This window comes from Notolepis coatsorum (assembly GCF_963971535.1).
Source record: "Notolepis coatsorum genome assembly, chromosome: 3".
Taxonomy (NCBI): domain Eukaryota; kingdom Metazoa; phylum Chordata; class Actinopteri; order Aulopiformes; family Paralepididae; genus Notolepis; species Notolepis coatsorum.
The window spans coordinates 112,740,638-112,755,713 of NC_140167.1; the positions used below are offsets into that span (position 1 = coordinate 112,740,638).

At 41.5% G+C, this 15,076-nt stretch overlaps 1 protein-coding gene across 1 annotated transcript in view; it reads left to right on the top strand.

Moving 5' to 3' along the window:
* Positions 1–717: 717 nt before the first annotated feature.
* The window catches only part of LOC311225963 (uncharacterized protein), a gene marked incomplete at its 5' end in the record, with an annotated part of 100,832 nt that continues 86,473 nt past the window's right edge, over positions 718–15,076 (top strand). The window contains 7 exon segments of the mRNA XM_084311349.1: positions 718–740; positions 742–901; positions 1,613–1,758; positions 9,110–9,191; positions 11,758–11,893; positions 12,425–12,627; positions 13,204–13,340. Of these exon segments, the coding sequence (XP_084167475.1) occupies positions 718–740; positions 742–901; positions 1,613–1,758; positions 9,110–9,191; positions 11,758–11,893; positions 12,425–12,627; positions 13,204–13,340 (887 nt within the window).

The window sequence follows — 15,076 nt, forward strand, 5'->3', positions numbered from 1 at the left end:
GTGGAGTACCCGCGCCGCCGTCGCGTGGCCGTCACTCTCCCGTCCTCCGAGATTGCCAACCCCGACTTCGACAACGACCTGCATTCTTTCCAGGTCTGGAAGTCCACTTGACAGACCTTCATCCTCCCTCTCCTGTTTAATCTCGTGGCGTGGCTCTTCTTTTGCCGTCATTGCTAAGCTAACGTGACGTAGCTAGCCAAACAGCGGAGCTCCCCAGGGTACACAGTGCACGTCAATCCGAGTTCACTGATCCCACTTCAGACACCAAATGTAGCGTTCTGTCGTACCCGTATTGTTAGGAAGAATGAGGAGAGGTTTATGTTTCTTTTGGTTATTTAATTCCACTTCAATGAGTAACATACAGGTCAATACCTCACTCGTTAGGAACACACACAGCTTCCTCCTTCACGTCTATTTTACGAACACAACGTAACTTCCGGTGCCACCTCCTATCTCTCCCAGGGGGAAACACACCCCCGGGTACAGTGACACACAAGACCCCAGATCATTACACTATATATATTTTTTCTGTATATTACTCTTTCTGTATATTACTAGTGAAGCACTGCCTCACTAGTCATCATGCAATAACCTCCACTGCTCCATATGTGTAGTCTCTTTGAGTCTTCCCACTGACTGATCTAACAGAACGGTTGAAAAAGCTTTTGAAAAGTATGTTGCCAGGTTGTAAGCATTTTCCCCGGTCCTGATGAGGGAATGCTCCCTTTCAAACCTGGCAACCCTCCTTGACTATGCGCTGTTTAAAGTAAGCAGTATGGCGGACGGAGAAAGTGATTTGGAAACAGAGAGGCTTGAATTTGAGCTGGAGACTTTGTTTTTCACACACTGCAGCGACGAATCTTTGCTGAACAGCAAAGAATATTGCTCTGAGTTTTGCAAGGTATCTTACAAAATAATAACTGATTCTCAGACATTTGCTATGATCGATGTGTGGCGCAACGAAGACCTCCTTAGCTGTGCTAGCTAGCTAGCTCACGTTAGGCAGCGACATAGTTAGTAGCTAGTTAACCTGCTGTGTTATGGTTATACATTTCATCACCAACAACATACAATAAAGGTATAACTAATGTAGTTAACGATCGACTGGGCACACACGGTAGTAACGTTAGCTGTGAGGTTAGCTGTGGCTGCGGCCTCCTTGTTCAGCTTGACAGTTATTGTTGTCAGTTCGCTTGGTAACGTAGGCAGCTGGACATGGCCTCGCTAACAGCAGCTAGCTTGTGTCGCTGAGCATGTTGTCATGAGCGTGTTTACAAAAGTGCTGGTTAATTAAAACAAGGAAACACTTCAAAACACTGCCCGAGACGGTGGGTTATTATCTAGCTGGTTATCGACATCTAGCAAACGAAGTAATGCTTTGTCGTGTACATTTTATGGAAAATAACAATCGAGACCATTGTCAGCCACAAGTTACATCTGATTAGTTATGTTTCCTGAACGATGTTAGCTAGTAGCTGAATGCATGTAACGTTAGTGTATTCAAGGCCACAGCAGCATCATGATACCTTATCCTCCATAGTAGCCTATATACCCTCCTACCACCCTAATACAATTACACGTTAATTTAAGCCTGTTGTGTCCTTCTGCACAGTTGGTTGAAGAGCATACAGGAAGATGGCAGGTGCCTCTGCCCCAGCTGAAGGTGCTGCGGACAGCGATGATTTGTTTCACCAGTGCCACCACTGCCTTCCCAGATGACTGTCAGCACATCCGCTATGCACTCAGCAGTCTGGCCTTGTAAGTTGTTTGCCAAAACAGGTGGGGTAATAAGAGGTGTTGATGAAGGTGGAACTCTTCCTCACATTTGATTTATACATTTAAAAAAACAAAAACAAAATAAAAAAAACACTAGGGATATAACGGTACCCGTATTTGGACAGAGCTGTTCGGTATAGGACTTTCAGATCAGTGAGCGTTGTGAATAACATTAATAGTCTTGGCTTTAAAAACGAACGTGAAATTAAAGTTCCCGAGTTCCAGGTTTGTGGCTTTGTGTGAGGAGCGTAGAATTAGATGTGGAGTTTGACATATCACTAGTTGAAAACGAAGAAGCTTTTCCTGATTAAATATTGCAAGCAGGGAGGCGCTTTGCTGGAAAATGAGAGCAGCCATCATCAAATCCATTCTCTGGTCTTTGAGCAACACACGGATGCAGTTCCTCAGTAGATGTATGGTGAGAAAATATTCATTGTAGTTGATGAAACCGTTGATTTCTGAGACATCAGAACGTTCAACATTGTGACAGAGAGAAGGGCTGTGATTGTGATCCCTGAATAGAAGGCAGCTTCTATTGTTCTCGTGCTGGCACTAGCAAATAGTTATTGTAGCCATGTATCTACCTTGCTGAACTCTGACCATTCAACTGGCAGGGTCACAGAGAGGGCCAGATCAAAAGTCCTAAATGCAGTCATTTAGAGCCGCCTTGTGGCAACAGATCCACATCATTAGACATAATGTGGCATTTATATTAATTTAGTTGATGATTTTATCCAAAGTGATACACTAACCCTACAGGAACAGTCCTCTAGATATGAATTGTGCAAGAAAAAAGAGAATTTGGGGGAAAAAAACAACAGATTTCATAGGGCTCTACAAATGTGAATATCACCGGTACAAGGAAAACTGGTAGCAGTACAAACCCAGCTCCCTGTGGCATTTAACAGCCTCTCCCTACTAATTCAAATTAGCAGCAAATCTTATGTCTTGCCTACCTTTTCCCCCCCACTGATTTCCAACACTGATATGTACAGAACCGTGACTTTAAAACTAAACCCATAATCAACACCGATTATCCAATTAGATTTCAGTTCACAATAGGGGTGTAAAGGTACACGTACGAACCGTTTCAGTGTGTACCGAACAAATACAACGGTATGTTAACCACTAACGAATGCCCACCAGGGGCTGTTTTATTCACAATATAATATACATTTTTTTCTTTTTTTCCCCTTTACAAGTCGATTATTAATTTCAATATAGAATATTCGTTGACAGCCCTACAAGTACAATTAGTTACTGCACACTACATCACCCCTGAGTGGAACATGGAAAGCCAAACTTTCCCCCACTGTACCGAAAACCCGTACCGAACCGTGACGTCAAAACCGAAGTACGTACCGAACCATGGTTTTTGTGTACCGTTACACCCCTAGTTCACAAGATCAAGATTTGATTTTAATTCGATATCAATTCAATTGGGCTTGATGGCGCTGGTTTCAGGGGGCCAGCACCTGCCATTGTTGTCAAAAGTTGTACTTTGGTGAACTGAGTTTCCATAGTTATTAAAGGAAAACTCCAACATTTTGGGAAATTAGCTTATTTAACATCTTCCCTGGAGTTAGACAAGAAGATACATACCTTTTTCTTCTCTGTGCGTGCATTAGGCTTAGGGAACGCCTGCACCGTTAGCGTAGCTTAGCTTCATCACTGGAAGTGGGTCAGACCTTTACCCTGAAGTTCCCTACAGTCCCCTACAGTCACGAAATACACTCCAAATACAACTCCAAAACGTTCCTGTAAACATGTTGTGACCTGTGTATTTACCACGTGGAGAAATACAAAATTATTGAATTCGACATTTATGTTTTCTAAGCAAATATAATCTGAACTATTCTTTGCCTAACCACTCCTCTCTGGGCGCAGTGATTTCACGCAACGCAGTGCTACTTTCTAACGCTAACGCCAGTGTTTGTTTACATTTTCATTTCATTCAAAGGATCCGAACCGATTGAAGTTTATGGATACCATGACTGGTAAGTTTTAAGGGGCTAGCGTTACACAATAAATGAGTTATAATAATACCACAAGTGTGGATTCACTCGCCCAAACCCTGGCTTGCACATCGCAGTCACGAAAGGGGCTAGGGCTAACTAGGTTGATAGTCCAGCAACGTTATGTCCTATTCATCAATCTCACAATATTCGCTAACGTTAGACAGATGGAATACAGGAAAGGTTGAGATCCAAGGCAGCTCTACAATTTTTAAAAAGCCTTTATTTAGTCGCTTACATTATTTAGAAAAATCTTTTTTAAAAGTCCGACATGTTTCGGCCTACATGGCCTTCTTCAGGGTGTTGCTGTGACAAAAACAATACTGTGACTAAATAGAGGAAAAAAGGAAAAAACATAACTCAGGGAGTGACTAATTACAATAGGGGACAGCTGGTCCCAATTAAATGAAGGCAAAGCAACATTCTCAACTTGAGTTGAAGAAATATACAATAATACTAAATAGAAAAACAAATTTGTATATTATATAAGTATATATACAATACACACAACCTCAAAATATTATAACAACATAAAGAAATGAGTCAAAACAAACATAGAATAGATCAATAATAATATAAACAATTACCAACAATTATCAAAAAACAACATTGTAAGAGCATTGAGTAATGCAAGACAAAGAATAATAATACTATAATGTAATCTACTTAGCCTATAAAAGTGACAGTATGTCCGTAAAGTCATTTAAACCTGTAAAGAGGTGGCCTGTAGTCTATCAAAATACAATAAATAAATAAATGATCTACTGGCCTATAAAAATGATACCATGTCTATGGAATCATTTAAACCTGGGAGTGAGGTGGCCTGTAGTCTATCGATCCAGCGACTTTTTTTCTGGTTTAAAATTCTTTGTCTATTACCTCCTCTAGACGTGAGTGGAACACTGTCAATTCCGATAGCTGTAAATAAAGCAGAGGTACTATGGTGAACTTCATGAATATGTTTAGCCATTGCATAATCCATGTTGTTAGTTTTGATAGCATATTTATGATCTGCCAGTCGATCAAGTAGGCGGCGTTTCGTACGACCAACATAAAAAGAGTCACATTTGGAACAAGACGGTATATAAATAACATGTGTCGTTTGACAATTAATAAAGCTGTTAGAAGTATATGTCTGTTTTGTAACTGGGTGGGAAAAACCTTTTGATCTTATCACCACATCACATTGTTTGCAGTGACCACATCTATACGTTCCTATAGGAGGCTTTGCTAACCATGTAGATTTGACATCTGCCGGTAGATGGCTTCGTACTAATTTATCTCCGAGATTGGGAGCTCTCCTAAATGTACAGAGGGGCGGGTCAGGGAATATGTTAGACAGGGCCTCATCACATTGGATCAAGCTCTAATTATTTTTAATTATATTGCGAACAGCAAGGGCTTTAGTACTATAAGTGGTAGAGAAAAACACCCTATCGGTTTTCTCTTTCAGTGTCTTTCTTTTTAAGAGGGAGTCGCGTTCTACAGTAGCGGCTTCAGATATAGCTGTTTTAAGAGTATTATGTGTATAGCCACGTTCTCTAAAGCGATCATACATTTCTCCGCTCTTTTCTCTAAAATCAGCCACACTGTCACAGATTCTACGTACTCTTTTAAATTGGCCGTACGGAACATTGTTGATCAAAGTAGAGGGGTGGAAGCTCTCTGCATGTAAAATAGTATTTTTATGCGTTAACTTCCTGTACAATGACTTATGTAGGTCACCATTCAAATCTTTAGTGATTTCTAAGTCCAGAAAATGGATCTTATCAGGACTAAAATCTAGAGACAGTTTTATATTTGGGTTAGTGTTGTTCAAATAACTATGAAAAGCTTTCAATTCATCAATAGTGCCTTTCCACCACATAACAATGTCATCTATATATCTGGCCCACCAGATGATCTTATCTTTAAATACGTTTTGAGTGTTGAACACATAGTCCTCCTCCCATTTTCCCATAAACAAGCCTGCATATGAAGGGCTAAAACATGCACCCATAGCACAGCCTTTTACCTGTCGATACATTTTGTCCTGAAATAAAAACACATTGTTAAGTAAAGTAAATTTAGTTAGTTCGACCAAAAAATCTGTAGGGGGGTCCTGTGAGTCAGTGCGAGTATCTAAAAAATGTCTCATGGCTGTCATGCCTTGTCTACATCCATTGTCGCCAAGTAAGTGCCTGGTCCTATATTACCTTGCTCTTTGATTTTATTGAGAACATCTGTAGTGTCCTGTAAATAAGCTGGAAGTGTTGGAAGTAGTGGTTTAATAAAAAAATCTACGTATTTAGATATAGGTTCAGTTAGGCTATCGTTCCCTGAAATCACTGGTCTCCCTGGTGGTTCAATAAAGTTTTTATGTATCTTAGGCAATAAATAGAAGGAGGCCATACGAGGGTTATCATTGTATAAGAACTTAAATTCTTGGTCAGAGATAAGGTTATCTTCTTTCGACCTAACTAGCAAGTCTTTAAGTTCTTCTGCTAATATAGTTGACGGGTTAGAAGTAAGAGGGAGATAAAAAGTAGTGTCCTGAAGTTGTCGGGACGCCTCTTTAACATATTGTTCTACACCCCAAACTACTATGGCTCCTCCCTTGTCGGCTCTCTTAATGACAATATTTCTATTATCTGAGAGTTCTTTGAGGGCATCTCGTTTGTTTTTAGTCAAATTATGGTGGACATGTGTCTCGCTATTAGTTAATTTCTTTACTTCATAATTTACTTTTTTCTCGAATGTGCTCAACGTAGTATTCTGTACTACTGGACAAAAATATGATTTAGGCTTAACACTTTAACTGCCGAAGGTTAAATTCATGATATACCACCCCTTGCCAGCTCTATTTGTCTATGGAGAAGTTCCCCTTCTTTGCAGGGCTATAACTTTTTAAATTCTATTGCTAGATTGCCATTATTAGGGCCCATTCAATGTCCTATATGTATTGTTCAGGGTGTATGAACGTTAAACTTTTTCATTCACATATTCATACTAAAATATGGTCTAAAGTATAAGTATGTTTTTATCTTTTTCTGCAGCTTTCTCCAGAACGTGATTTATAGCTCCAAATGCATTATATTGATGATGAAATACAGTTTGATAGCGATCTGTGCCAGATAATAAATTTCAACTGGAGGTACTTCTAGAAGTTACTACACGTCATCTGATGTTGACCGGATGGGCGAGGGGGCATTTATAATTCCGTGGGCAACGTTATACCATTCATCTAATGTGGGTCATATGTTCATCATAGCAGTTAGTAAAGAAGACGTTAGAGAATAACGCTGAATCTTACCGTGGCTTCCTCGCGCCGCTGGACGATGAGCGTGGAACTGAAATATTCCTATTATGGGATGTAGAAATATCCGATCCATTTCCAGGTTGTATAATAGTATATACGTCCAAATAACGTTGTTTATTGAGTTAGGGCGAGCGATCTATTATCCAGTGTTTCAAGATGGAGTCGCGGGAGCTATAGAGAGTGGCCGGACCACATTTGGATGAGTACTACCGGTTCAAAGGGTGACTTCCTGTTGGGCGATCTGCCGATCGGCCACCAGATGGCGCCCTTGAACCGCTAGAGGGTTGAGAGGAGACCAGCACTGTGTCTCAGGGCTGCGGAGGAAAAATATGATTTCGATCACAGATTTTTTAAATATTGATATTAAAGACGAGTTGCGGCGTCCTCTGCAACTTGAGCATGGCTAGGAAAGACGCCTAAACACGTTTTCGGCAGTTAAAGTGTTAAAAGGAGTACAAGGAGTAATAATATTTTGACTAACTGGGGTAAACACACACTGTGGATTCTGCTTATACCATCCCTTAATGTGTAGATTCCTATAAAAACGAAACAAGTCTGTTTTTAATTCAAAGTCATTGGGAAGATTGGTAGGGGAGAAAGAGAGACCCTTGGATAATACCTTGTTCTGCGCATCAGTAAGCTGTACGTCTGACACGTAGATCACTACCTCTGTTGGCTCCGTGTGTGATATTTGCGATGCAGGTTTCTTTCTCCCCCTCCTCGTCCTCTTCCTCTGTTTTCCTTGTGGGGTGTCCGTGTGTCCTTGTCTTGGCTCGTTAGAGATTGGTCTTCTCCTAAAAAATCCACTCCGGGGTTCCTTCGTGGGGCATCAGAGTCTTCTTCTTCACTGGTGAAGTTGAAGGAGACAGTGCGGGGACGTGTGCGCTTGGGTTCATGGAAGTGTTGAGCCTTGCGTCTATGCCATGGGTTGGCAGCCCCTGGTCTGTGCCATGAGTAAACATTGTTCTCTTTAAAATCTTTTTCATCCCGCTGGAATTTCCGGAGCTTATCTTGTTTGAGTGTCATTGCAAATTTGTTCAAATGTTCTGTTAATTTGATTTCAAGTGGAGCCTTTTCCAGGTCTTTGTTCAGTGTATCCACCTTCTTGTTCATTTCCTCAATTTCATGCTGAACAATCTGTCGATCTTTGGTAGCTTCTTCTATCAGTATAGAAGAATACAGCCTTCCATCTAAAAACATAAATTAAAACGTACCACAGTCATGGTATCCATAAACTTCAATCGGTTCGGATCCTTTGAATGAAATGAAAATGTAAACAAACACTGGCGTCACGTTAGAAAGTAGCACTACGTTGCGTGAAATCACTGCGCCCTGACAGGAGTGGTTCGGCAAAAAATAGTTCAGAGTATATTTGCTTAGAAAACGTAAATGTCTAATTCAATTATTTTTTATTTCTCCACGTGGTAAATACACAGGTCACAACATGTTTACAGGAACGTTTTGGAGTTGTATTTGGAGTGTATTTCGTGACTGTAGGGAACTTCAGGGTAAAAGTGACCCACTTCCAGTGATGAAGCTAAGCTATGCTAACGGTGCGGGCGTTCCCTATGCCTAATGCATGCACAGAGACAAAAAAGGTATGTATCTTCTTGTCTAACTCCAGGGAAGATGTTAAATAAGCTAATTTCCCAAAATGTTGGAGTTTTCCTTTAAGCAGAAACTCAGTGCAAACTAGAGACATCTGCAGGATGGGAGGCACGCTATGTTTAGCTAAAATCTTCACACAACCATTGAAAAAACACATAGATTAAAAGATCAATCTTAGAATTGATATCGGAGCATTCAAGTGAAACGATTCAATATAGATTTTTCCCCCTATGATTTTACCCAGACCCATTTTTAAATTGATGTGCTGAGAGAAGCAGCTGTTTTTAGTGAATAGGATTCTGTTTATTCGTCATGAATGGAATTTCTTAATACAGCTGTGGACAGTTGTTGCTGCAGCATTATTTTTTAACTGCAAATGCTCTTAATTTGATAGGCTTTTCCTCTCTTGCAGGAGCTTCTTTGAGCTGATGCTGTTTTTCAACAGAGAAGAGTTTCAAGAGGATCCCTTGAAGGACATCCTCGATTCCTTCCAAGTGAGGACCAGAAACACATGACACTTTGTTTTTTCATACTGGCTAGTTCTTCCACTGTAGCGTCAGTGTGGAGAGAAGTGTAGATAATATGCACAGATACTGTTAAAGGTATCGGTTATCATGCACATATCAGGCTTTAACCAGGTGTCGTATAGGAGAATGTCTCTATCACTAACATCCGATTCCAAGAGCCATGTTTGACATCAAAACAAATTGACTTGATCTTCTTATTTATATATTTGATATATATTTATAATATTTTTGGCATTTGTTTTGGCAATTGGTCATTATCTCCTTTCTGTCCTATACTGTTGTGGATTGGTGAAGCGGTATGAATCGATACATAAACCTTGAACTGCTGCGGTCAGGCAAGCGATACCGAGTCTTAAGGCGAGCACAGAAAGACTCAGAAGAAGCTTCTATCCCCAGGCCATCAGGCTGCTAAACGAACAATAAACACTATGCAACAACCATCAAATGCACACACCCACACTCACTTAAACAAACAACACACTGCAGCACCCACTCTCCACTTTAGATCACACAAACACACTTTATATTTATTGATAAAGGATTTGCACTACAACTCGTACACCTACTGTAAATTGTACCTAAATTGCACCTCATCCCATTTCTGCCTTGCACTATATAGTATTGTATATTAGTACACTGCATAGTATATTGTATATTATATGGTAACTCAGTTACGTCTATTCTGCATCGAACATTGTACATATGTCTATACTGAACACTGTGACCTTTTTTTTTTTTTTTACTTCTAATTTACATGCTATACCAGGGGTGGCCAACCAGTCAGAGACTAAGAGCCACAAAAATTACTGTGGTACCACAAAGAGCCACACCATATACCAGCGTTTCTCAACCTTTTTTTTCAGTCACGGCACCCTTCATGTGTTTATAGGTCTCACCCTCTGGCCTCTGAAGTTGCTAATGTCTTTTTTATTTGGGCCTCACAGGGTTAAAAGTACCCTGTGAGACCCACGGTTGCAAAATTACAAAATCACTTTTAGCCATTTAAAAAAATAATGTTTATTTAAAAAATGTTAAAGGGGAACTATTTTACTATTTCTTTCACTATTTGGGCACTTTTACACAATTCCTGTGAGTCTATGGAACACCTAGGTTTTTTTCAAAAAAAAAAATACATTGTTTTGTATTTCTAATCAAGTACTAAAAACCGCATTTTTCTACCTCAAGATCTTAAGCCGTTTTGAGGCTGGGCTCCAACCACTGTGTGGCCTGGTGCCAACTACCACATCAACTGCCACATTATTATGCAGCTGAGAAATCTCTGACATCACAGATATGCACATTTTCAGATGACTCAGTTCAGTGAGGGTGAATATTTTGAGAGGAGAATTGGAAGAATTCGCCAATATGAGAATTAGAGACATATATCCTATTAATATAAGTCCACATAGCTAAGAAACAATGGTAAACACTGAAAAAAGCCATTTATAAGATAGTTCCCCTTTAAGCACATGTATAGTCAATTGGTCCTGTTGTTCAGCCTCACAATGCTATTTGATAGTAAATGTGTTTATATGTCCCACCCTCTGGCCTCTGAAGTTGCTAATTTCTTTTTAATTTGGGCCTCACAGGGTTAACCTCTTAAGCCCGAGATATACAGTAAAAGTGTATATTTTCAGCATTACGTTTGTTTACCAATTATTTTAACTGTTATTAGTGAAATATAAGATTATAGAAATCTCAGGGCATTGAGTCGGAAACCGGCGAATATTGACAGGAGGAAGTGGCACAGCCAAAAGTGAGTGTAGTCTTTTGAAGGAAGAGACTCAGGGCTTTCAAATTTCGAAAAACTACCCTACCCAGCTCACACCAGCCCCTGTCAATCATCTGACTTCTGGATTAACTTTTTAATTTCTCTTATTTTTTGGGATTATCTCCCACAAACCTGAACGTTATTGCCATAAAACAGAACGCAGTTAGTTTCTCTACCTTTCTGTGAACGTCTTGCAAAAAACGGTGTTGCAATATGATGAAAAATGGTGGAGAAATTTACATTATAAAAAAGATGGCAGAATTCAGTACTGTATCTACAAAACCTTCTGTTTAATCATCTTCCCTTTATTCATTTGCTTAGATTTTTCAGGTCTGGTCAATTTTAGCATGGTGTTATTTACAGTCAAAGATAAAAATTTGTTTAAATAGAATTGATATTCTCCTTTTGTTCATTACAATTTACTCAAGCCTAGTAACAGACACACTATTTCTGACACTGATCCATATATGTCCCTAGATTTTTTTTTTTATGGATGGAAGAGCCGCACATTGACGGGCAAAGAGCCGCATGCGGCTCGCGAGCCGTGGGTTGGCCACCCCTGTGCTATACTATGTTATTTTATTTCATACTTATCTTGTCTTGCACAGTCTCTGGAGCGTAACAGTAAGAAGCATTTTGTATAAAAGTATTCTGTACTTCTGTATGACAACTATTAAAGAAACTTGAAATTGAACTTGGGACTCCCGTGAAACAGTGGCATGGGTTCATCCCCTGGAGTCTGTCTCTGTTCCTTCTCTGTAGGATTGCCACTCACGGCTGCTGAGGCACAGGAACGCGTACCTGCAGCAGGTGAAGCATGTCATCAAGGTCGGAGGCCCCTGGGAGAGTCCTGTGCTGCAGAGCATCCTGAGAGAGGCAGCTGTGCCACAGGCAGAGGGTAGGACGGGACCACAGACACACACCTTCTCGTGCCTTACGTATACAGGGGTGACAGTGGCTCAGGAGGTGGAGCGGTCGCCTGGTAATCGGAAGGTTACCGCTTCGATTCCAGCTCCTTCTGGCAGCGTGTGGAAGTGTCGGTAATAGCAAGACACTTAACCCCTAACTGCTCCCCATGAGCAGGTTGCCATCTTGCATGGTTGCCTCTGCCGTCGGTGTGTGAATGTGTGCGTGAGTGGGTGAATGTGAGGCATAAGTTGTAAAACTTTCGATAAAAGCACTATATAAATGCAGTCACCTAAATTATTTTATTAGAGTGGCCCGGGAGATACCCCACCTGGGTACCTGGCAACGCAGCAACCTGGTCCCCAAGGGGGAATCGAACCCAGGACCTTCTAGCTGTGAGGCGACAGTGTTTAACTACTACACCACCGTGCTGCTACTGTGATTGTGCCGATTACAATCACAATAATCACATCATTGTTTTAGCACTAATTGTCCCTTTCCTTCCTCCCTCTCCCCTGTGCAGTGGAGCAGTACTTGAGCTCCGAGGTGCCCGTGTTCCTGGAGCTGCGTGTGCGTTACCTGCAGGCGTGTGAGCGGACGCAGGAGGCCATGGCCCTGGCTAAGAGCTGCCTGGAGCACCGTGACACTGGCCGACACCTGTACTTCCACCAGGCCTACCTCACCAGCCTCTACAAGGCCTCTCTGCACGAACACCTGCATAAGGAGGTAAGGAAACCTATTTATTTCTCCCCGGCAGGGTGGTATTGGTGTCTTCGCATGGAAGGTGTCATCCTGTACACAGACTAGGGATGTCATCATACATTTTATATATAAATTAAATAAAAAAAAAAAACTTATTTCTGAATAATCTTATCCATTTGAATAAAATAATCACAGGATGCAAGACCTCTTTTTCTGCATCAAGATGTTCAGGAAGCTGACACACATGCACGCAGTAGTTGTAGTACACTTAGTTGACGGTATACGTCATTATACGATGCATTTATTTTCTTCATATAACTCAGTTTAAAGTTTTCAGAGGACCAGTGTTTTTAAACGTTCTTATCTAAAGATCTTAAGTTAAGAGTGTTCATTCATAGTTACAGACCGTAGAGGTTGAGTACTCTCTTGTGATCACATTCACGCTCCCAAGTGATTTGGATCCACAACCGCAAATACACTGGGCGTCCAAAACACTGTGTAATCACAGGAGTTCTACGGTTCTTCAATGCAAGGGGTTCATGAGTTGTCAGTCATCTGTATCTGTTTGTATGTTTGCGTTCTTGCACGCCCTGCCTCCAGATGGCGGAGATAGATGGCCGTGACGCGGTGGAGATCATCTGCAACACAGAGTGTGTGGAGAAAGACGAGCTGCTGCTGTCGCTGTGCAAAGCCTTCCTCACCCAGCAGCTAAAGAATGGGGACATGTACTACATCTGGTTAGTGCACGCCGAGGCTGTCGGAAAGCAAAGCTGCCTTTTCCCCGCCTTCTTCTCACACAGAAGGTTGTTCCATCTCTTAACACTTTCAGAGCCCAAGCTCAATCTTGATTTACCACTTGAATGCCCACCATCCACTTCAATGTTAGCGTTAATAACGCCTAATCTATGTTTTAAATTATGGCTATGTGTCTAATCTGCCCGTCGCTTATCAATGACTCGTTTTCCAGTCAACATTGTCGAAGCGGATTGTTTTTTTATCGGTTCATTTTCGTTTTATAGCATTTTGAAAAGCCCTCGTTTTCAAGGAAAATATAAATATTCAATGATAATCGCCCTTTACTGGAATATTCTAGAATACATGTCATTTTTCGGCCTTATGTTTAGTTTTCAAATAAACGCTAGATTATCGATAGTATATGTGTACGTATGCACGCTATATAGGCGATCTGAAAAATCGATTCTCTGATTTCCTCAAAGCGATCGCCCACACACACACACACACACACACACACACACATAGGGCGAACGCTGAGATCTCAGCGAATACAACTCTGATTATCCCAAGACTTGTAAAATAGATTCCTTACCTCAGATCAGATGTTCTCCAAAAAGATCATTCCAATTCCTGATCGCCATTCCAAAAATCGATCGCTATTATTGATCCAACGCTACATACTGTATTATGTATTCCACGCTGTTCTGAGGCTCCACAATGAATCCGATCGGCTCGGGTTACATGCCTGAGAAGTAAAATGTGGATTCCGGATTTTTCTTTTTTCATCCATTTTCATTGAGTCCATTCCAAAAGGGTGCATTACCATCTGGGAGACGATAGGGGGCGGTTTTTTCACATCTGAGCTCCTACAGGGGCTGCATACCAACGGGAGACTCGGTTGATGAAATATGAATTCAGATCGCTAATAAAAAAAATAAAACGATAATTGTCGTCGTGGGCATTCAGGCATTGGGCTGATAAAACGTCTTATCACGTTTTGGGCATTGAAAGTGTTTTTTTTTTTTTTTTTATTATTATTATCTTTCTTCCCCTCCTTTTTTCCCCCCGATTTTTCTCCCATCCCACCCTTCCTGGTTGTTGCGTACTTTCCCCTACTGTTGGTCCGGGAGACCGGAGACTGTCACATGCTTTCCTCCGACGCATGTGCAGCCTGGGGCAGGCCAACCTGGCCGCGCAGGTTCTCACCGGGGAGAGTGTAGCGTGTGGGAGGCCACACTATCTCTCCTTAGTTCCAACCCTTGCTGAGCAGGCGCCCCGACCGAACTGTAGGGGCCGCTGTCCACAACGCCCAGGACCCACCCTTCAGCTTTTCCCACCCCCTGATACAGCCAATTGTATCAGTGTGAGAGGCCAGCCAAGCTGATAGCAACGCCGGGAGCTGGATTGTCTCCCGGTGTTGGTGACGAACGTAATCTCCGTGCGCCACCTGCCCCCCGGCATTGAAAGTGTTAAGGAGTAACTAAACAACATGGTCGTTTTGCTGCACACTCTGCCCCACCTCACTCACCTCTTGTTTCCCTAGACGGACCTTAGTAGTACCTACAAATCCAATAGACCTGTCTCAAACCCTGCCCCTTTTCTTGATCCTCCAATCACAGCTGTCGCTTACCTCTGACTTCCTCGTACAAAGTTTGTACGAGGAAGTCAGAGGTAAGCGACAGCTGTGATTGGAGGATCAAGAAAAGAGGGCAGGGTTTTGAGACAGGTCCATTGGGGT